The following is a 25,102-nucleotide window of genomic DNA, read 5'->3' on the forward strand; positions in this document are numbered from 1 at the left end:
GCATGAGCATCGATCTGCGCAACTAGGAACCAATGACATGTGTCAACCAACTCAGCGAGCTTGACCACCCGATCCCGTTAATCGTCTCTTACGATAATCATGGTTGCCGTTCATGGCAATCATGGGTTGCTGAAGGCCTATTCTACCCCGGACCTTTATTCTTTGTTAAAAAGGCTGCGGTCATCATTTTCCAGCAACCAGATGACACTGGTCAGCATATAATCAGGTTTGGGCAGTGGTGCACATCATGAGCAACATCTCCACGTAGACGTTTCTGACGGTGAGGGGGCGGTGGGGTAGCTCAGCGGTTAAAGTGTTCGCTCATCTCGCCAACAGCCCGGGTTCTATTCCCGACATCGGCGCAGTGTGTGAAGCCCATTCTTGTAACACGTAGCATTATTACTGCAACACTGTTAAACGAGGCGTAAGACCACACACATTCATTAACTTAGTGTGTTTAAGATTAATGTCTTTGTTTATCATGTACCTGTCGTGAAAATATTTTTAAAAAATAATAAATACAGACAGGCTAATGTGAGAGACTGGGTATGGGTTTATTCCGTCTTTAGCAATATATCAGCTATATCACGGCGGGAGACACCAAAAATGGGCTTCACACGTGCCCACGATGGGAATCAAACCTGGGTTTTCAACGTGACGAGCGATCGCTTTAACCTCTAGGCTTCCCAAACCAGGATACAGCGAAAGAAGAAGTTGATGACTGTTTTCGGCAGAACATCAAAGGCACAGACAAAGGTACCTCACTGAAAAATACATGTATACCTAACGTATAAAATTCCAGTATTCCTCCAGTCAAACATAACCCATATTAATTCACATCAAACTCCCAGTCTGCATTGATTGACGAACATCTTGCACATGCTGTTGATGTACTAGTATTCAACAGACACGTGTGGTCAATCATGTCAATATTGGACATGGGAACTAATAGCCAAATTCCTATCCGATATGAAGGCCTTATACTTAATTAGCAAATAAACTGGCGGTTATTGGTTCATCTATATGCTGTCTTTAGATGATGTGTAGAGTTTTGTTGACAATGGTTGGGCATGACAAATTGCCAGACTTTCATTCCTGTCCACGCCGCTAAAGACTGAGTGAATGAGTTTAGGTTTAAGGCGCTTATAGCAATATTCCATCAATATCACGGCGGGGGACTCCAGAAATGGGTTTCACACGTTGTACCCATTTAGGGATTCGAATACGGGTCTTCAGTGAGACGATCGAACGCTCTCTCACTCAATGAATCCCATCCGTCTGTACGAAGATGCCTTTGTCATGTTTCTAGTCTCAGAATTAAGGAATAATGGCCTGAACGTTAGTGAGTTCAGTTTACGAAGCTTTTAGCAATATTCAAGCAAAATCACAGAAATTCCAGAAAAAGGCTTCACACATTGTACCCATGAACTCGAGTCTTCGCCATGACGAGCGGACGCTTTAATCACTAAGCTACCCACCGTAGTTGGTGTGAAAGTGTTTACTCATCGCATCTTAATAACGAGTTCGAATCCCTCATTGAAATAACCTTTTAACATTCTTCTAACACATGTTAGCGAGGGGGCAACATAGTATTTAAACACCCTTCTTGTCACACTCAAGACCCAAATCAAGTCTCAATGACTACAGTGCTTCACTTGAGACGTCTCGTGCGTTACCAGTCTTAGTATTGCTGGACTAATTCTTAAATCGGCGTTCAGCTCATTCACTCACTTATCTTTAAATCGCAGCAATTTGCCACGGAAACCTATTGTGTTGTTCCACGCTTAGAAAATTTGAAAGCTTTTCGGCAAAGATTCTTTAACTGTCGTGAACTCATCCAGGAATCGTGTTCTCATGACCTATGACCTCCCACCTCCTTGCCGCCTACTAATGACGCTGATCACATTCTACCCCTTTGTTTCCAAATCTCCAGCATTACCCTGTGAACACAAGACACGGGGATATCACCCCTGCGGCTCCTAACAGTATTAGCCGGACCCTCCCATATCTGAATATGAGGGTGGACTATCTGACCCTATCAACGGAGGAAGGGCAGTGTCTTTGTCGAATCTGACCTACACCCGGACGGTATGGCCACCACCGAGCACATCATTGTCTGATTTATCACCAGTCCGATCTGCATGAGAAATTAGCACCATTAATACGCGTTAATCGCTTCGTATGCTTGAAATGTGAGATGACGCACCGGTCAAGCTGGACATTAAACGTCTACGCCGCGTGCCAGTGGGCGCGCCTGGCCAGCACGTGCCGGACAGCTTCATTAATACTGACCACGTGTCTATGGCGCTTGTGTGGCATGACGGCTGGTGGGATGGGTAATTATTTAAATACTTCTAGTGGTCATTTTCGCCGCACGATTGCGTGCAGCTTTAATGAGGTGCCGGTACCCAGGGACTGGTAACTGTGCATGCTGGGCCGAGGGTGGAGAGGGTTTATCACAAGAATTACTCAGATCTGTCGTATTGATGATGGGTGTTGCAGAACAGCGTTGTGGAACAACAGCAGGCAATATACAGACTTACTATTCTCACAGCAATTAACTTTATCGTTACACAACCTGAAATTAACAGATTAAGAAATGAGCGTAATTAGGATGCCCGGGTTGCACGCATACTTCATAGAGGTGAGAATCATGCATATTTTCTTGAAGTGCTATACAATTACTTAAAAAGAGAGTGGGTTTTATGTCGAAATAATTAAACGCCCTGTTCCAAGTGAGGATGGATTTGGTTTCTTTTGGTTTACCCCTTTTAAAGGTCACATGCAACCAAAAAATCAAACATAATTAAAACACATTTATCACTTATTCATGACATATAATATACATTGCTGCTTTTTAAAAAACAAATAAACAAATTATAAGCGTATAATCGCGATTCAAAAGTGCAATATTTTGTACTTGGGCTTACTTCCCCCGAAACGAAGCCGTCGGGAGACCGAACCCAGTCTTAACACCTGGATGTGCACTCAAGTGTAACGACGGATTCTGATTGGCTGTTTCATTTGCTGATCTGCTGAGGGTTCATTGTGTGTACAGACAGATGATCTGTTTGATGGGCATTTTAGAAGTATAGCGAGTCACAAGAAAGTAAGATTCTTTATGGATAACAACTTCTTTTTGTGTACTTGATGCGTCGTTTCAGTATGGATTCATATACTGTTGTCAAACAAAATCATACACACTAAAACAAGTCGTTATCCATGAAGAATGTATATAGAGATGTTGGGTTTTGAAAATACATGTTCTCCGAATTTGCGCTCGATCCAATCAAAAATGACATCAGTAGAGATGGTAAACTACTGCGTGGCTGGAATCTGTCATTCGTCCAAGTACAAGGCAGGACTTGAAACTGACAAGAGTTTGCACCAGTTTCCGTCAGATCCAGTCATCCGAAAAAAGTGAATGTAGTTTGTTTGCAACCCACAGACATAAAAACATGTCATGTGTATCACACGTGCCTAATTACATAATGTGGCAGACACGGGACTCGGGTGCACGAGTCATAAATCAACTGATTTTCTTTATGTCGTATACTCTGATAGGTGTTAAGTTCAAATTACACGTGGTCAATGATTGAAGCTGTGTACTGCATGTTGTCTTTAGCAGACAGGCAGGCAGACATATAGGTGTGAATAAACCAGACACTGAGCTTTCTCTGTGACAGAGACTGCTTACCACAATCAACAAGTTTTTTTTACGTAACGAGTAGATCATTTACTTGTTTGTGTACACAACCAAGATAAGACTACTGCTCACGACCTCAGACGCTGGGCATGCATACTGTTTCAAGCTCCGCGAACCTATTCACTGCGCATGCGTTATGGACGCAGCGCAGCACAGCTGTTGAAACCAGTTTTCCCCCCAGCGCTGGGGGGAATTTAGTGAAACGTTTGAACTCCGATTTCGCGGGCTTTTTTTTCATCGCGTTTTCTTCAACTTTATAGGTTGAATTGGCATTTTTTATGATTTGTTTCGGTAAGTGCATACCGAAAGGTACCAGAATCTGCAAAGTTGTGTTTTACGTTGCATGTGACCTTTAAAGATAGTTCATCTCTATTACCGAGCGAGCGAGCGAGTTTAGTTTTACGCCGCACTCAGCAATATTCCATCTATATGGCGGCGGTTTGTAGATACAGTGATCAAAAGCAAGCTCATCAATCTACGCAATTGGGGTACGACGTCACGTGTGAGCCAAATCATCGAGCCTAACCACCCGATTGCCATCAGTTGATTCTTATGACAAACATGGTTGGGTGAAGACCTATTGTTACTCTCGGGATCTTCTCGGGGTATGACAAGCGTCTGTTGCTGGAGACCGCTTCTAACCCTGGTCTTCACGGGTGTGATCGAAATTTAATAAGGGGAGTGCGCACGTAATATCAGTTTATTTTTAGAGCATCATAGTATTCTGATGTGGGTGGAGAAGTGAGAAGAAGTGAACTTTAGGTGCCAGTCAGCAATAAAAATGTATTCTAGCTTTGATAAGAGTATTACATCTAATCAACCAGATTGTGTAGTTCTTCTATTCATCAGGATCCTCTTGCACAAGCCACTGCCTTAAGTATGTGTCAGCATGAGAGTATTACTCTCATAATAGCGACCTCCATGCTTGCATGTGCATCCTCTTGTGCATGTCCGTATCTGCTTGTATTGATCTTCCTCTCCTCATCTCCTTCTTCTCCTCCAAATCCTGCTTCTCTTTTCCTCCTTGCCCTTCTTTCTCCTCCTCATCTTTCTTCTCCCCTTCGCGTCCCTCTTCTCATCATTGACTCCTCTTTTTTCTTCACTTCACCGTCATTCTCCTCTTCTACGTAACTCATTCTCTTCTCTCTTTATTTTTCCTTCCCCTTCTTCTTCAAGTCTTTCTCCATCGTCCTTTCATCTTCTTCTCCTTCACCTCCTCTTCTCTCTTCTGCGTTTCCAAGTCGTTATCCTTCTCTGCTTATGTTTTAAGAGAAAGTTTCATCTGCATTTACGACGGACCTGGGCCATACAAGGCTGGGCACGTGTCCAAAAAAGTTTTATAGTCAAGATGCCTGTTGTCGTATAGATAGGATACATGTCGTCGTAATGGGATGACTTTTTATGTTTAGTTTTTTTTAAATTGATATTATTTCATTGGATACTCTGTCAACATACGCCTGATACGTTCTTATTCTGGCCTAGAATCCTCACTGGAACCAAAGACAGTGACTATCGCAAGCAACGAGGAACGCCCAATATATTTCAACACCGTCGCAAATAGCAGTAAAGTGCACTTTTATTTCACTGTGACTATGGTTTGGTGCACGTGTACTTATGTTTCGAGAGGTAGAGCACGTAGACTGGAGTGTAAATAGTGCTGTAGGCGAATGTCAGTCTGGATCAAAGTAGAGGTTGACGTCTTGCCAACAACAAGAACTGAAATGCCAAATTAAATTCATTTAGAACATCCGTACACTGCAAATAAATTGTACTGTTTAATTCCACGTTGCTTGCCATCTTCGTTACCAGCGTATTTCATCTCTATTCTTAGTTGTAAAAATATTATTTTTGTAAAGTTTAGATGAATTCGTGACGAATGGAGGCCATGCGAACAAAATCAGTTACATGAGGAAGAAGATGAAACAGTTTCTGTATGGAGTAAGATGTCTTACAATGCCCGTACGTAATAAAAGAGTACACCCTGCCCAGAATACAGCTTAGTCTATGAAAATATATATACTGAGGGAAACAAATAAGGGAACACTGCTTCGAATTCATCGCCCTTTCCCCTATTTACTGGCAGATTTTCCCCAACAGCGCGATACAAAGCTTATTAGGAACCTGGAAAAGAATGAACGTGGTTTCAAGTGTTACCTTATTTGTTTCCCTCATTATAAATTAACAGAAACAAGTAACTGTATATGCACTGGAAAGGAATTCAGAACATGAAATCTGGCCACACTTCATTTTCGGCTTCTGCATTTCCAAAACGGTTGTGCGGAAGGGAAAAAAGAGTGGTTCCGGGACTGGGAGACAGGCTACAGGAGTGGTGTGAAGACTAATACGTAGTCCCTGAATAGATATAATATTGATACTAACTAATCGTTAAAATAAAAATGGAGCCTCTGTGAGTTGGGTGATTCTGAACCGCCGGAAATCTAGAATTGCTTCACTTAGGGCTTTAGCATTGCAGGGACTGGTTGACAGGCTGTAGGAGTTGTGTGAGATTGACCTTGTCCTTTGAGTGTCTTAACCCAAGTTCTAAATGTCCCGAATGGTGATCTTCATTCAGGTAACGTGCGTGGTGTTTATACCAGGGGAAGCCATAAATAAGTAGAACCTGACAGGCGGGATGAGGACGTCATTATGGAGCAGACGACACATTCAACACGTCACCATCACGTCAGCTCGCACGGGCGGTCCTACATTCCTACATACATATATCTCCAGTTTTATTGCGTTGTTTTTTCTCAATGAATGATCCCTGGGTTCATACATACTAATCGTGTAAAAGATAACGTTTTCTTTATTCATATGAATGCATTTAATCTGTCATGGACAGTAATATCCGTCCGTGCTGTATACTCTGCTGCTAGAGACACTGAAAATCTTGACGAAAAGGACAAAAGTTAACCTGTACGTTCTGTGACATTTAACATCACCTGTACATATATTACATCGTGAATCTGCAACAAATAAAATTGGCATTTGATAAGTTCTAGCTTTACCGTATGTGAATCTGAATATGAGTTCTGTACATAAAACCTTAATGAGTACACCTCTTAATGAGTGAGTGTAGTGTTAAGCCGCACTTTGAAATATTCCTGCGGGGGCACCAGGAATGGGCTGTACTCATTGGACCCATGTGGGGAATAGAACCCAGGGGTTCGGCGTGGCGAGCGGACGCTTTTATCACTAGTCTACCCCACCACCTCTCCTAACAACAGACTAACACAGCAATTTCCTACCAGATCTTTTTAATTTTGTTCAGCTGCAAGGACCCACGCGAAGTGACCCATGGGCTAAGAGAAATAACTGGCGATTATTGTCCTTTCTGCAGAATGTGATGGGCGTAATTTTGTGTGCAACCCTGAATTTATATTAGTGCGTACTCGATTGTTAATGTGTGAACTGCCCTTGTCTGTCTCCCTATAAAATCCGAGATGTGACAAGCATTGCGATCTGTAGATATACCTACCACACTCACACCCTGTGTGTATGTTAAACACTGTGATCAAGCTCCCATCTAACAAAGAGAGACATGTAAAGGTTACACCACAAGTCAATCAAATCCACTTAACCTGTTATCATCGTGTGGTTGATAATCCTCTAAGTAGGCAATCCTTACAAACACGACTGTCACCAATCTCGAAAATGTCGAGTTACAACACTAGGCTTACACCTGTCCATTTACCCGTGTTTAGCGTTTCAGAACGGATAATTTAGGTCTCATTTTGAATTCAAGATAGCGATCTAGAGATGGATTCCACAAAGCTTTTAAACCCATTTGATCTGGCAAGATGCATGCTATAGTCAGGTTACCAGGGAGAGCTACAAGCGATTCTTCCTTTAAGCCGCTGAGGTAATTGCATTGAACTATGACATCACGTTTTGCCCAGTCATGCTGTTTATGGACCTGGGGATGTGAGTGTGATGCCTCGTCTTACATCGTCGGCCGACGTTCTTGTCAACGTCGTATCTCCTTTGCTATCAGATGGCGGTTACAAGAACAACCCATGCGCATCTAAGAAGTAGGTGGTTAACCTACTACTCCTAGGACAAATAGCAGATAGCCAGATAGCATCAACATCAGGTAACATGATACGCCCAGGTTTATCACCCAGACTGCATATCTTGACCATGTTGAACACCAGTGCTTGTCACCACCCATAAGACAATGTGGTCAATACTCAAGCAGTTTGTCTATGAACATGTGGGCACTGTTTCAACAGTCAAAAGTCCTTATGACGACAGTTGACTGCAGCGATGCGCTGGTGGTTGCAAGGTGTCACTAGTGGCTGGTGTCTGGTTCCATCGACCATTTGTCTGTCTGACCTAAAACGGTATATTTAAAGAGTATGTGATCAGTAAGTATGATTAGTTAAGTTGGTTGGTTTGTTGTTTAATAATATTCCACCTACATGCCGTCGGTCTGTATATAATCGAGTCTGAACCAGACAATGCAGTGATCACCACCATGAACATCGTCCTACACAACTGTAATACGATGTAATTCACAGTCACCCAAGTCAGCAAGCATGACCTCCCCGATTACGTTTTTAGTCGCCTCTTACAAGCATGGGGTGCTGAAGACCAGGGCCCACTTGCACAATCTACTGCTATGACAGTCTTAAGCCATTTGAAGAATGGGAGGAACAATCACTGCAGCACTAAGATCGCTTTGTTCAAGTGGACCCAGTTCTCACTCGGATCTTTACGAAATTTGTTTGGTTATACACCACCTAGGGCAGTCTTTATGTACGTCACTGGATGTCAACTTGATGTGGGAAAATTGCCACGGGCCTTTTTGAAATTGAGACGTAAAACAAATATGATACTGCGTCTTATGAAGTTCTGATTACTTGAGTGAGTGGTTGGGTATGAGTATTATCTATCATACTGAGAGTCAATAGTATTCCTGTATTGTGAAGTCTCCCTGAATTGAACACAGTGTGGACACTGAGTGGGAGCATGAGTATGGCAGTTTGGGCATGAGTCAGCCAGGAGTCAGTCCACATCACCCAACAGACCTGCCTTGTGCAGTCAGTTCCACCCCGAATGCCCCCAGGGAAATAGCGGCGCTGCTATTGATTGCGAGGATATATTATTATAGATCAACTTTCTACTAAAGAGGTTAGGGACCAGTCCACACACTGGTCAGAAACCAGGTGAGACGAAGTAGGTCCAAGATTAATGCAGTTTTATAGCCATGTGCAAACATGCGTGTGGGTGTGGCTGCTGGTAGTGTTCCGGAATCATGCTGGTTTTATACTGCTAGCTCAGAGATATCATGGCCTCAGTAGATGTGGTAAGCTGTAATATTTTTCAGCATAATCCCGTCGTGGTCACGGATTTTTCCCGATAGTGAGATGCCCAGATCCAACAGGTGTAGAAAGCTTCCAAATTGTGGTATCAAAAGTCATTCACAACAGAGATGACGTCATCATCGTCTGCCTTCAAAAATGACTACCGGACACTGTTTTCAAATCTTAGAATAGATTAAAACATAACTGTTCCAAATACGCTGATTACAACGGATGCAAAATGACCGTATCGGTCACAGTCATACTGATTCCAGCCATGGTTTTTGTGTACATTTGAGTTTGACACGATGCTTAGCCTATATTTTCATGCAAGTGACTTGCATTACCACAAAATTAGCCATTAATGATCTGACCTTTCGGAGGTAGTCGTCATCAGGATTCCAATGGAATCGCAGAGAAGCGAAGAAATCACCTTTCATAGCTGTTGCAACAAAATTTGCATTCTTCGTCAGTGAGGTTACATGTTTCCACTTAAAAGACAATTGTTTAGTCTATGGCTGATGGTTGAGGGCCCTCATCCATAGTAATAAATCGCTCAACAAAACCAGCTGGATCGGTTTCAGAACGACGAAAATACCCACAACGATGATGAACCTGGATACTTTCTGAAGAATCTGAAACCTTGGAACCCAACGTGTTGATACCTGACGTGCCCAGTTCATTATCCGCAATGCCCTCTGTTCTCTGGCTACTGTATTGGCCGTGACGACGTTCCTTATCAGGGATCAAGTTGGGATCTCTCTCTTCTTCTCCTTCGTTCTCATCCTTCATTGTTTAATGACACATTCAGAAAACCTCAAGGTATATGATGACGTCCATTTCATTAACAGACACCTTGAACTTTCGCTCCTGAAGAAATATACTGCGTGTTTATGCATCTCAGTGAGTGAGTGAGTCTAGTTTTACACCGCACTCAGCAATATTCCAGCTACATGGTGGCGGTCTGTAAATAGTCGAGTCTGGACAGCATGAGCACTGATCTGCGCAATTGGGAATCGATGACCTGTGTCATCCAAGTCAGCGAGCCTGACCACTCGATCCCGTTAGTCGCCTCTTACAAACATAGTCGCCTTTGGTGGCAATCATGGGTTTCTGAAGGCCTTCACGGGTCAGTTATGCATCTGTCTCAAGTAAAGACAATATGGTGCTTAACAAATACAAAATCAACACTATACATACTGCAGTCTTGACTCAAAGAGTTTCAAATGTCCCTCTATCACACAGACGATAGGATACAAGGATACCAAACACAGAAGCATTGTGCTGTCCTCTTTTAGGGGAAGTCCCTGTGCCATCCCTTAAAAGCTATACACAAGTCAGTGTACCGTATGTTTCAATGACAACCATTTTTTGAGTGTGCATACTGCATATTGACATGTGGAACTTGTCCAAACATGTCTCTTGTATTTTTATATAATAATCATATGAATCCAGTATGATGACCTCACATCTGAGGTGTGCCACATGCAAACATCTACTGTCCTAAATTCACAAGTCAGTATAAGAAAACAAAAACACAAAAGAATGCAAATTTTAACCTAATCTTTTATTCATGAATAACAAAATGCAGTGTCATAAATGCAACAATGTTTGTCACTCAAAGCAGAAGCTATGACCTTCACAACAATCTGTAAACAACACTGAAGGCTAGGGTGGTCCACAACCTGCTCCTCCATCAGACAGTACTTTATAAACCATAGCACATGTCAATCAGCAGCTATATAAAATATGGAAAGAGATTTATCTTCATCAATCCAACAGACACAAACATGACTCTAACAAGACGATGTCTGACAAAGATTGATTGGGTCATGTAAACATGACATGTTTATTGATTTTTTACATCCATTGTAGTCATAAAAATGACTCCATGAATGGGTCCTGCTCTGAAGATAAAGTGCACACTTAAAGGAACTGTCATTTCTTGACATTGCACAGCAATATAGTAAATGTTTTCTCTTAATGTTAATGTGACTTTTGAAATGACGATGCCAAATTCCAACCCCAATATTTTTCAGTGTGAAGAATGTCAACATTCATACAGCATAAATCCATCACAGCCCTTGTGGCATGTGTCTTTAAGACAGAATGGGTGTTAAATTTTGAATGTTGTTTATTAAAATGTGAATAAAAAGACATATTTCATGATGACAACTTGTGAGTGAGGTTGGTTTAATGTAGTTTTGAACACAATTTTAATTATCTCTAAATAACTGAGTGACTCTGGGATCTAAACCAAGGACCAGAAAAATGTTGATGTGTTGTCACTTCCTGGAGGGGTATCATTTTAGGCGGAACACCTTATATATCGCTTTAAGCAATATCCAAGCGATATCATAGCATTGGGACACGAGAAATAGGCTTTCTGCATTGCACCCAAGTGGGGAACCAAACCCAAGTCTTTGGCATAACAAGCTGTAACCAGTGAGCTACCCCTGCCTCCCATCCAGGATGAAGTTCAGATTCCTGGCATTGTATAGAAGTATACAACACCTATAAGCACCTTCACTGCTTTGGTATTGGCATATTTTGTTTTGGAGGAGCTCCTCAACACACAAATTCTTATCAACTAATTAATAAGTCAGACTCAGTGCTCATAATATCAATCCCTTGTTTGGTTCAGATTAATGCAGGATGCCAGCATTTAACACAAAACTCATATGATGAATGGAAAACAACATTTCAAGTTATGGTGTTGAGGGAACTAAAGAAGAATCCTGTATCTCATCCATACCTTCAACATGTGACACTGGTCTTAATCTCTACTGGGCCTTGGGGTAGCCTTGTGGTTAATGCATTTGCTTGTCGCGCTGAAGATCCGGGTTCTATTCCCCACATAGGTACAATGTGTGAAGCCCATTCTGGTGTGACCCCTCTGTGCACGGTGATACTGATGGAATTTTGGTTTAAGTGGAATAACATTAAAATCACTGACTGATTCACTCTGAAGTTCTGTAAACTGACTACAGGGTCTGGGACAAAACACCCCCCTGTGGAACTTAATGTCTTTCATAATAATAAACAGAAAGCAAATGCCTGTGTTTCTTAACAGTCTTCCTCTTTTACTGATATAAAATATTACAGCACTGCAACAGTAGCACCATGAACACACTGACATGAGGATATGGTACATATTCTCCCGGTACTTCATGACCACGATTACATACATAGCTTCTGGTCTGTCAGCTCTAGGATCTGAGGTAGTGTTCCAGGCTTGTATCTAGGAAAACTATCAGCGATTCCTACCAGATATAAGGTATTTCCAACCAAAGATACCTTCTGCAAAACTTTTATTTTTCTGTTTGTTTCTTCTACAAAGCCTGACACAGGTAAATTTGACCACTGGTAGCTACACTCTGTACATCCTACACTACAAGCTCTCTCAAAATTGTCTGAAGATCATCTTCTTCTGAGAGAGTTCCAGTACTGGTGCAGGTGACTGCAGACACCATCTTGTAATCTTGAAGACCTTTCCCCTTGGCCACAATGTTCCAGTACTGGTGTAGACGATTCTAACATTGCCCTCTGTGCTTCTCGTGCTGTGGTTACCATCTGGTTTTCTTGGAGACCATTCTCCTTGACTACAATGCTTTGGTACTTGTGTAATTGACCACACTACTGCACTCAGCACTTCTCATGCTGTAGACCCATCCTGTTTTCTTGCAGACCTTTCTCACTGGCCACAATATTCCAGTGCACTTCTCATGCTGTAGACCCATCCTGTTTTCTTGCAGACCTTTAACACTGGCCACAATATTCCAGTACTGGCGTAGTCAACCACACCACTGCAACCAGTACTTCTCATGCTGCTGACTCCACTTGGTTTTCTTGAAGACCCTTCTCCTTAACTACAATGTTCCTCTTTTTGACCACACCACTGCAGCCAGTATCAAGTTAAAACACCATCTTCTTCGCTTGAAGACCCTAATTCTTGGCAACAACATTCCAGTAACAGTGTAGTCGACCACACCATTGTGTCCACCCTTTCTCATGCTGAGGACACCATCTGGTTTTCTTAAAGACCCTTCTCTTTAGCTACAATGTTCCAGTATTGGTGTAGTCGACCACACCACTGTGTCCACCCTTTCTCATGCTGAGGACACCATCTGGTTTTCTTGAAGACCCTTCTCTTTAGCTACAATGTTCCAGTATTGGTGTAGTCGACCACACCATTGTGTCCACCCTTTCTCATGCTGAGGACACCATCTGGTTTTCTTGAAGACCCTTCTCTTTAGCTACAATGTTCCAGTATTGGTGTAGTCGACCACACCACTGTGTCCACCCTTTCTCATGCTGAGGACACCATCTGGTTTTCTTGAAGACCCTTCTCTTTAGCTACAATGTTCCAGTATTGGTGTAGTCGACCACACCACTGTGTCCAGTACTTCTTACACTGCTCATGGTCCATCACATGAACATGGGCCGGTTCTCCCCAAGGGTACGCAATTACAATCACAGCATGAGTGACATGACCAAGCTGAAAAACAAGGAATTTGGTTGAAATCAGCAGTATTTGATACTGACTAGCATAGTTGTGGGAACACAATACAATACAATACAAGGTGTAATATACAATGTGAACGGAATTATATTATTCACACAATAAGGATCTACTACTGCAGAACATTTCCTACAACTGCATTGGTTGCTGTCTTTGACATCAAAACATAAAAGTGTCTATGCTCTTTTCCAATGATACATCTATTTCACTATACAATGTATATTGATCGTTTTTCAGTGACAGAGTCTATATTCCAGTCAGGTCAGTGCGACGAAACATGGGCCTCACACACTGCACACATTAAGAAATGGAACCCAGAACAGACATGGTGACCCAATGCTTTCACCACATAGCACCCCTACCATCTTCATCCCACCCCTACCATCTTCATCCCATCCCTACCATCTTCATTCCACCCCTACCATCTTCATCCCATCCCTACCATCTTCATCCCACCCCTACCACCTTCATCCCATCCCAATTAGAACTAGTCTTCAGCAACCCATGCTTGTCTTAAGAGGCAACTTACAGGATCGGGTTTACACACTTGGTTGACATGTCATTTCATCCTAATTCCATAGATTGATGTTCATGCTGTGAACGAATGGGCTCCAAATTCAATACTTCACAGACCTACGTCATATGAACTGAATACTGCAGAGTGCAGCGATCAACAACAAACCCCCAACAAAATACAACCCTTTCATAATGTCCCACAGACATGGTGTATCTTACTATTATGGCATACCTTATCTAGAGCCTTCAGACTATGCCGTCAAATACACGCCAGCATTCATCATAGCATGAACAAGGAAATAAGAGCTAGTCACAAATGTTAAAAGTCAATATAATATTAAAATCTAGACATTTGATTTCAGCATAAATTCATGCTTTTCTTATGTCCACAGAAAACTAAACTGAAGTTCTACTTATCAGGCAATCTAACAACCAGGACTATGAATACTCTTGACTCAGCCAATGAAGAATTTCGATGTTGGGGATCTGTCACTGAAAGAGGCTTTGAGCACAGTGGTGTCATACCTGTGATAAATCATTCCAAGCAACTGGATCAGTAAAAAGGGAACGCCTGTCTATTATAGCAGAACAGCATGTACATCTGAATAGGTCTTCTACCAATATTGCACCACATGATTTACCATTTAAACGGACAGAAGACGTAACACAAGGCATGATTCATAGTATTTCCATCTAAATTGCTCCATACAATAACCTTTAGCCAGATATTCTGAATCAGTAATAATCTTTCTCAAGTACTCTTTAACACCATTGTCCACCATTGGCCATTATAAGACCAGTGTTGACAACTCAATGGTAAAGAGGCCAACAGAGGGACGCCCATCTCATCCACCAGTAGTGATCAGTTGTCAGGCTGCAAGTACAGCTAAGTGAAGTAACCTGTGTTGATTATTTGCCTGCCAGGTGTTTCACTATACTGCCCTATTACCAGGACATGTATACAACCTACTGACCTGACATAAAATACACATGGCTGGGGCATTGTCATATGAGGACAGAAAATCAATTTCACACATTTAAAGAGCCTTGCTGTTCTTCTTGATTACAGAATATTTGTGTTACAGTCATTATGCCCTTACCATCAGTAAAAGGTCATCTTGATCACTGATTACTTCATTCTTTTTCATAATAAAACGAAGAAATTTAAAGTGTCAAGGACCATCAAAATGATATGAATCAGTTTTCGGTGTTCAAGGAACACCTAATAATAGAAAAAATTTAAGTTGTTCAAGGAACACCAAATAATATATAACAAGGCGTTCAAGGAACACCAAATAATATAAAACAGTTTAAAGCGTTCAAAGAACACCAAATAATATAAAACAGTTTTAAGTGTTCAAAGAACACAAGATAATATGAAATGTTTAAGTTGTTCAAAGAACACCAAATAATACATAACATTTAAGGTGTTCAAGGAACACCAAATAATATAAAAGAGTTTAAAGTGTTCTAATATAATAAATAAATAATATAAAACGTTTAAGGTGTCTAAAGAACATCAAAAATACAAAAATGTTTAAGGTGTTCAAGAAACACCAAATGATATAAACTATTTAAAGTGTTCAAGAAACATCAAATAGTATTGGGTGTAAAAGCAAAATACACATTATTGAATAAGTAGGTTTCATAATCATAAGTGAATCACTGAAAATCAGTGGTGAAACCATGTATTCATCAAAAGGTAAACATCACCTGTCGGTTCTTAGTCATAATAGTTTAGCTTTTAACATCCACTTGATCTTTTTCTGGAAGCTATTTTGCTGTGAAGAGCTCTCAGTGTATTAAAGTTCCACATCTAATTGTACTGACATAATCTCCTCATGTCCAGCTACGTTAGTCCAGCATGTAGCCTGACTTAGACAACCCACACTGAAGAACAAAGACTGAAGTCAGCCAGCCATTACAGGAGTTTAACTGTTGTTTGTCACTAAACAATTGAAAGTCCATTACATACTTTGAAACCACGTAACCTCAAGAGGATCAGTGCTATTAAACATACTACAGTCCTTTCATGATGCTTTGGTGGTCTGATTAAATACAAACAGATAAGTGGTGCAAACTTTCCTATTGAAACAAATTTATATCTCCAAATGACTATGAAAAACTATGAAGCGAATGATTGCCAAGTGTCATAGTAGCAACCACTTACAGCAGTACATTATGGCCTTATGCTTGAAGTATCAAATATACCACTCAAAGGAAGTTTGCTTTGACTTCTTCAACTGGCATTTTAGAAGTTTGGCAGTGCAACACTGCACTAACTTTTGGACTACAACTTCTATTTTGTGAGTGTGACATTTTGATGCAAGCAGTACAATATTAAAGAACACCAGTTCCATCTTGCTATATGTAACTGTGTATGACTCACTTGGATGGTTCTTTAACTTCTTTTGAGCAGTATACTCATTACTATATGTATAGGGTTATGTGCTGAGGATAATGCACTAAAGTTGACAAAATACCTATGGAAACAAAAACACAAATGATTTGGTCTAACAATATTAAATATTTATGTTTTTACTTCTAAATACACATGAGACTGAAAACAATAACTGAGATCAGGAATGTGACTTTGGCTTCCAGCCACTATACACAGCATTTCAGTGTATCACCATTTTGGTGGAGTCACATGGGCTTAAGGTTGATGTAAACAGAGCTCAAATTTTATCACACCACATCATGTGGCAGGTAAGACTGTGGTGATGCAGTTCTTAGACGGTTACCACCTTGGTTGCAGGTTAAATGCTGCAGGTTGTCTGTAAATAATGTCTGGACCAGACAATCCAGTGATCAACATCATGAACATCAATCCACACAACTGGGATACTGTGTCAACCCAGTCAGCGAGCCTGAACACCCGATCCCGTTAGTCGCTGCTTATAATTCTTGGGTTGTTGAAGATGAATTCTTACCCAAATCTTCACAGGTGACTACCAAGGTGAAATCCAAATGTATAGGTATGGTCCAAACGTTATCACATAACTCGCCCACCTATTCCTAGAAAAACCCGTGCTACTTTAACCTATTTCCTGACACAAAGATACCATATTTGATCTAACCTATTGGTCATTTCCTAAAAAAAGTAATAAAACTGTTTCACAAAAACATCAGGGCTCTTTGGACTCATTGAATTCAAACACCCTCCCACCAGTTTCCACCTATTCCCAAATATACAGAAGCCTTTCACATACTGCATATTGCTTTCATTTCCCAGAGATAACAAGTTTTGAGATCCACCACGTCAGCGTCCAACATGTGACATGTTTGCCATTGTAAGTAGTGTACACATATGCATTGTTTGGTAACGTTATCTTCCCTTGTTCCTTGTATATGGGGCTGAAGCCACAATGGTCGGGACTATGACCGGGTCTATCCACATATTGACTATTGTCACTTCACAGACTATGGTGAGAGATGGCACATACAGCTGGTTTGTGTTGTGCTTTGTATGTCCTCTGACACAACATACAAATACACACAGGGTCATGTTGACAAAGCCACAAATCCCTCTTATCATGTGTACATGGAGGGATCACAGGTCAGAGGTGCCAGTCAATCATAAACATCACACAAGGTTGCCCATGCGTACAAACATTCGTCTGTCGATAACCTGATCACAACAGTTATCCTCTAAAATAATCATTTGGTTATAGGTATGTTTTTTAGGTGAAATGCCATCTTTGGATGTCAAAACTTGGTTTCTGAACACAGCCCCCACATGGGAATGAACCTAGATTTGGGTTTGACGAGTTTATGCCTCAAACACTGGGTTTCCATAGAACAAATGTTTTGTTCATGTCTATGTTTGAGACTGATCTCTGGTTTATTATGTTGAGGAAGCTGTGTTACATCACTGATAAACCAAGGGTCATAACTGGGATATTGTTGGGTTCCAAACCTCAACTACCAGTTTTGTCATTTCAAAGATGTCTACCACTCAGGTGACACCTACAGTGGAGCTAACAAACCAAGGTTCATAACTGGGATCAATCTGTGTCAATTAACAGATCCTGCACATTGTTGATTTCAAGCATTCAGATGATACCTACAGTGGAGCTAACAAACTAAGGGTTGCAACTGATATATTTTTCTGTTCCAACCCTCGACCACCAGATTCGTCACTTCAAAGATATCAACCACTTACATGATGCCTAAAGCAGACCTACAGCTAACAAATGAAGGGTCACGTGAGGTACCAACCCTCAACTACCAGAGCCTGCACATCAAAGATATGAACCATTCAGATGATGCCATCAACAGGTAGAGCTAACAAAGCAAGGGTCATAACTGGGATCATTGTTGGGCTCCAACCCTAAACTACCAGATGCAGATCCAAAGATGTCAACAGCTTAGAAGAAGCATGTTTTCAGAGTGATAAGTCAATGATTTAGACATTCATCTCTCCAATAGCACACAGGCATGGATGGAAATTTGTTGGTTAATTGTTGGTAAACCTTCCAGCAGAATACTGCCATATTTCAGACTTCAAGTCTGTGCCCTTTACCACAAAAATTAATCACTTTCTATGTCTATCCCAACAGTAAACATAGCTGCTGATAGCAATTTCGATGAAGTAAATTCCAATTAAAGTGCACAAAAACACAAGGTGGACTCTGTACGTGTACTGTATCAGACAATAAATGATCTTTCTGTTGCTTTGCTTATTTGCTAATTCATCGTTATCTGAATAACTATATCAATCTTGCTAAAATAACCATGCACAACATAGATACTGTTGACCTGACAGGAGATATATATGAAGGAATACAAGAAGCCTGGTTTTGTTTACCATGAACAGCACAGATACTGTTGACCTGCCTGAAGAAATGTATGAATAAATGAAAAACACTTTACTTTACACCTGACAGCTGATTGTTTATCAGGATAATCATATCATTACGTCAATCACCAGCTTATCCAGCCCGACCCTGGGTGGTATACCAGTAGTCTGACTGTCCATGCTGACAGGTATCAATGTGTATACACACATATCAACTAGACCCCCACAGACTCAGACCCTGTGATCATGCACCCTTGGGTCTGACCTCAGCACTGGCCACCCACTGATATCTCCTTCAGACTCATTCATAACGTTACAAAATCGGCCCACCTGCTTGAATCACTCTTGCTGACATGTCAATCCCTGTCAGAGATAAACAGCTTCGTCAACACAACCTCCATCTCTATTACAATAGAGGTATCATCACATCTCCCAAATTTCACATAGCATACACCTGAGCACATAGTGGAGTACTCGCTGACCTCAATCCATGACCTCAGGTCATGTGACAGGGTAACCCCTAATGTTGACATGACCCCAAGCGGGACAGTGACCCCCCCGGGTGCAGGCGGGTGGACAGGTTGAGGACAGACAAACTCACACAGTGTTGTTATAAGAAGTGGCTCAAGGTGTCAATGATACATGTAAACAAACAGTCTTCAAAACTCTAGTCAGCCTCAACAAATAAAGATGTGGCCCTCATTACCAGACCAATCCTCATTACAGAAATAATTTATAAAACACACCTAACTTTAGTAGGCTACAAATCTAGAAAGTTCTAGAAAGGTCAAGATTTGGTCTGGGAACATTTATACAAGGAAATATATAAGCTAATTTCCCCAAACGTTTTGATTCTGATGATCTCTCACAACCAAAAGGACTTCAATAATAAAGAGATGATTATGGCCACTGTAACTGGTCTCATAGTTTCTGCTGTGAATCTCTAGGGAAGATGTTCTTTAATCCAGTGCAAAATGAAATTTGACTTATCAAAGTTGCTAAAAAGTTTAAAACATTATCAGGGGCAGACGGTCATGTGAAGTAAGATGCCATAAATATATACAACCATCATGACATTTATCTTCTGACTACATGTCATAACATCTATTTTCACTAGATGTCATTTTCTCTTGTCATCATACTGTTTCATATATCTATGTATATTAGAATGGTCTTTATATAAGACATTTTGAGTTTGTTTAGCAATCCAGGTCAGGAAACTTTTGCTGCTGCAAATTTCATGACATAAATATGTTTAAACCATGTGTAGTAAGAATGGTGGTACTCACTGTCATTCACACTGTAGAAGCACACATGTAAATATATTAAACACAAACTTCACAGTAGATCTCCAAAATAATGACAGTGTTCGAAAACAAAAAAGTATCCCCAAAATTAAAGAACATATATGCCACCATAACAATATCAGAACCAAAACAATATTTTCCGTCTACTTGTATTGGTCCACACTCAGTGGATTTGTTCCAATGGTTCTACCTTGTGCACTTGCTTACCCTTGCTTACACAGTTCCAATGGAGAAATGCTTATATTCTTCCCTCATGTATACAATGTTGAAAAAAACTCCACGTAGGTAATCAAGACGTGACAATCCAATATTTCTAAACTTTGAGAAGACATATTTAGAACTTTGGGATAATTATTTTTATGTTCATTCCTAGTATACACTTCACCCATTATGGCGATGTGCTGATACATGAACTGTTGATGTTGAGACTTGTTCAGTATAAGGGAGCACTTGATGTCTGCCACAAACTATGAATAACCTAATATTTACAGACTGGCACTCCTAACTTACCTTTAATTCTGTGCCCTGTGAAGATGAGGGTTAAAATTGGTCTTTAGAAACCCCATAAGTCATGAGGCAACTAACAGGATTCGACGCTCTTAACTTTGCAGAATTTCACTGTGTGAAACACGTGAATTTGAGCCGGCACCAGGTATCCCCGATAGCAGTCTTGAACAGTAGTGTTAGAACTTCAGACTTGAAGAGTCGTATTTTGGACGACCCATGCTAAAATACACTGTTAGACTGGCGAGCGGTTGTATAGTTGACAGTCTATCATTATATTTGATTATGACTTGCCAGCTGATAGGGTACATTTGCAAAACCTATTGATAGTTTTTCGCTGTAGTCACAATAGGACTAGATTGTTGTGAATAGTGTACCAACTGTACGAAGTTATGCAAACAGAATTATGGTAAAAATAGATTAGTCACAGTGTTGAGAGATTATTTCATAGAACACTGTAACACATGCAATGACAGATGAACAGTAATGTCAAATAATGAGGTGTTCCTTAACTAATTTTGAGTAGTATACACTATCAATTTGTCAGATGGAACCAGCCAATTAAACACACCAACAAAAGTCCTAAAATGTAGCCAAAATACAGTCAAATCCTGATGAGATGGATCGCTGGGGACCAAGCAATAATTTCGACTTATCAATGTATCTGAGACATAGGTATGTCTATGATAGTATAAAAAATGGTCGGGACTAACAGGCACTTTGAGTTTATGCATAATATTCAAGACGCCAGTATTCGACTCATCAGTACTTGTACTGAGTGAAGAAAAGACACTGGTTGTGGTCACTGCCTCCTAACATAACCTGGAGATGCAAACATAGGCTGCTTTATCTATCTGTTGATGGAGCGGGGTATGTAGCCAGCATGGAGTGCCCCCTGGGCAACCAAACTCACGCAAGATGACTGTTCTCTCAACTTGTACAAACAAAGCAACAAGCTGAAGTCATCCTGGTTGTATTCAAGCTATAGACACTAAGTGTGAAGGCTGTACACACTTACTGGACAAGATGGGCAGGGGCAGACAACCCATGGATATGACATCTGGCAAACATGACTTCTTCCATTGGCACTAAAAAATAGTCCTCATTTGACAAACAGTCTGGTCTCAGACTGTCCATTGGTTCTTCTTCTGACTGGTCTGTCTGTGACTAGGTACATGTATATTGTCTGATAGGCGAAAACTTTTGTTTATCTTCTGTCTGGCTAGTCTGCAGGTAGGTATATTGTTAGATTTATTCATAAACATACATGTCTGAGTGTGTCTTTTTGATGAACTGAGTTACCACAAATCTTCAAATTACGAACACTAACAATATCTGTGTTAATGCTGTTAGTTCGGACTAGTACAAGCATGTGCTGATACACACATGCATGCATGGGCACATGCACAAAAATGCAAGCACACATGCACATATGCACTAACACATACTGTAAAAGGTAGAAGGGTATATGAGGTTCTAATAAAAGTGGATCCCTTTATAATATTCATAGCATGTCAGCATTAATACAGCAGATAAATCTTCTCATAATGCTAAAAGATCAGCAGAATAATTCATTTTACAATAAATCAAGATTTCAACTAAATTCCCATTAAGAATACTATCACGATGTTACAGCCCAATTAACAGAAACATCAATCTCAGCATCATGCAACAGCCCTCATAAAACAGCTGACTCATCATTTTTCAGCACAACAAATCTGCTGATATTGCAAATTAAAGTGAGATATGAACAGTACAGCTCTCTCTACACCTCCCTCCAGACAGATGTCACAATCAGCTGATAGAAGTCTGCAGCAGCTGGACCAAGCTCCCCTGGGTAATATCCTATTAAACATTGTCACAAACACAATCTATTACTGTTAGTTTTTAATCACGTTTTAATTACACAGGCATTTTCAATTATTCCATCACAAACTACAACCCCCATCTGTAGGCAGCATTGGAAGTGATGATTATGTAACAGTTGTGAGGATTGCTGCATCACATCCAGAGAATCTAATGATGAAAAGTCATTTCCTTGTCCTCAAGGGACTCTGCTAACACAACATGTAATGGCACAAGCTGTTGCACGCAGACAATGGAATTGTACAGACACACAATTTACACATGGATGCAGGATTGGAATATTGAATCAATTTCCTAAATTACCTAAACCTAAGAATTCACTGTGCAGTATGGAGTACAAAAGCAGTATCTCAGCATGACATAACACCTCATAGGCCATCGACTGTCAAAGCAAGTTAAATGAAAGGCCGTAACAGCCTGTGGTAATACACCAACATTGACAGCTGTGTCATAGCTGAGTGAGTGAGTGACTGAGTGAGTGAGTGGGCAGGTGGATGGGAGAGTGATTTTACTACAGTTGAGTGAGTGGTTGAGCGAGTGAGAGGGCAGGTGGATGGGAGAGTGATTTTACCACAGTTGAATGAGTGGGCAGGTGGATGGGAGAGTGATTTTACCAGAGCTGAGTATGTGAGTGAGTGAGTGGGCAGGTGGATGGGAGAGTGATTTTACCACAGTTGAGTGAGTGGGGGGCGTGGATGGGAGAGTGATTTTGCCACAGTTAAGTGAGTGAGTAGGCGGGTGGATGGGAAAGTGATTTTGGCACAGCTGAGAGAGTGGTTGAGTGGTTGAATGAGTGGGCAGGTGGATGGAAGAGTGATTTTACCACAGCTGAACGGCTGAGTGGGTGGGTGAGTGGGTGGGTGAGTGGGTGAGACAGCGAGTAGTTCAGGGTGTGTGGTCAGGTGGATGAGAGAGTGACTGGACATTCCAAAAAGGTATTCAAACATGGGTATTCAAAGAGATTGAGCATGAACCTCTGGGCCGATTATCACCTAGGCAACCCAACTACCCCTGAACTGGGAACACAAATCTACCCACAAACCTTTGATATATGCCAATTGATCAAATAAATGTTCACGTCAAGGCAACAAATGGTCATATGCATAAATATGTAACAACGGTTTGTCAACTTTTGCCATCAACATCTGTGACCTCCCTCAAAGATTCTGCCAATAATGTTTAGGAGTGAGGGACTTGGGTTCAGCACCTTTTAACCAAAGGAAGATACATTAGGACATATACTTCAGTTTTATCTTGCATAGATCAGTCATTCCTCAGCATTTGACAAAGGAGCTTTGAACTTCCTGTAATTATTTCATCATATAGTTTTTGTCATGTGAAATTGAACCCAGGCGTGGTTAACACACAGAAAGCCCAATGTGATGCAAGTTAATACCAGTATAGAAATAGTGGAACCCAAACACATAGGATTATTTAGCCCACTGACATAAGAGTGGGTGAGTGAGTTCAGTTTCATGTTGCTTCTAGCAATATTCCACCAAAAATGGGCTTCACACATTGTACCCATGTGGGGAAATGAACCTAGGTCTTCAGCATGATGAGTAGACCACTATGACCACTAGACTAAGTTCAAAGCTCATGATTTCAAATGCGGAATGACTGATTGAGAATAGATTATATTCTAGACTGGTTTTTCAGTAAAAAATGGTAAAACAATGTTATTTCACAATGCTGATAGTCTGTAAATAACCTTTTCTGGACCAGGCTAAACAAGTGATTGACATAATGAGCAAATATCCACACCACTGTCCATGCAAGTAGTAACATTTATGTGCCCCGAACATGTTTGATCACACAGCGGAGTCGGCTGGTTGTTTTATGCCACTCAGCAATATTATGGCTATATGGCGACGATCTGTAAATAACTGAGTCAGAACCAGACAATCCAGTGATCAACAGCATGAGCACTGATGCGATGACTTGTGTCAACCAAGCCAGCAAGCCAGACCACCCGATCCTGTTAGTCACCTCTTACAACAAGCATGGCTTCCTGAAGATCAATTCGAACTCGGATCTTCGAGGGTCAGTCCAGCTAAGTGTGTCCCCTACACAGACCATTGATAATAAAGTAAAGCTCTGTTGACCACCAAGGATTACAGTTAATACCAGAGCTTCAATCCAGATCACAGGCTCAGATACATCTAGCTTAAAGCAAACATTTGTGAACTTCAGGCACCGAGGGCACACTTGAGTCCATACTGGGCTAATCTAGATGAATGTTCCACTGGAGACATGACAGTGTGGGTCAAGAGGAGAACCAAGAAGTGGAACTATGAAGGCAAGGGAGATAAGTCACAATGACAGGCCACATAAACATGGTGCAAGTTAGGATTGTATCTTGTCTGTTACACTATTACTTTGTTTCTTACTGCAATAACATTGATTCAATAGTGGTAGAAAATGCAAATAGTCTTAAAGTGTGAGCCTATTGCAACGACTGAAAATGACGCCTACTTGAAATGACTTGAGGACCGAGGTTTGAACTGGTTTTCAAATACCCATGCTTTTCATATTGGCTGACTTAGGTGCAGAGTGAGCAAATTTAGTTTAATGCCA

The 25,102-nt window shown here is 41.0% G+C and overlaps 1 protein-coding gene across 1 annotated transcript in view; it reads right to left on the reverse strand.

The window, feature by feature from the left end:
• Window positions 1-10,555: 10,555 nt before the first annotated feature.
• Window positions 10,556-25,102, reverse strand: part of LOC137293593 (mitochondrial genome maintenance exonuclease 1-like) — a 79,563-nt gene continuing 65,016 nt past the window's right edge. Inside the window, exon 5 of the mRNA XM_067824229.1 lies at window positions 10,556-13,507. Coding sequence (XP_067680330.1) covers window positions 13,319-13,507 — 189 coding nt within the window. The 3' untranslated portion in view covers window positions 10,556-13,318. The remainder of the gene's footprint in view (window positions 13,508-25,102) is intronic.

This window comes from Haliotis asinina, chromosome 8, assembly GCF_037392515.1.
Source record: "Haliotis asinina isolate JCU_RB_2024 chromosome 8, JCU_Hal_asi_v2, whole genome shotgun sequence".
In the NCBI taxonomy this organism is placed as follows: Eukaryota; Metazoa; Mollusca; class Gastropoda; order Lepetellida; family Haliotidae; genus Haliotis; species Haliotis asinina.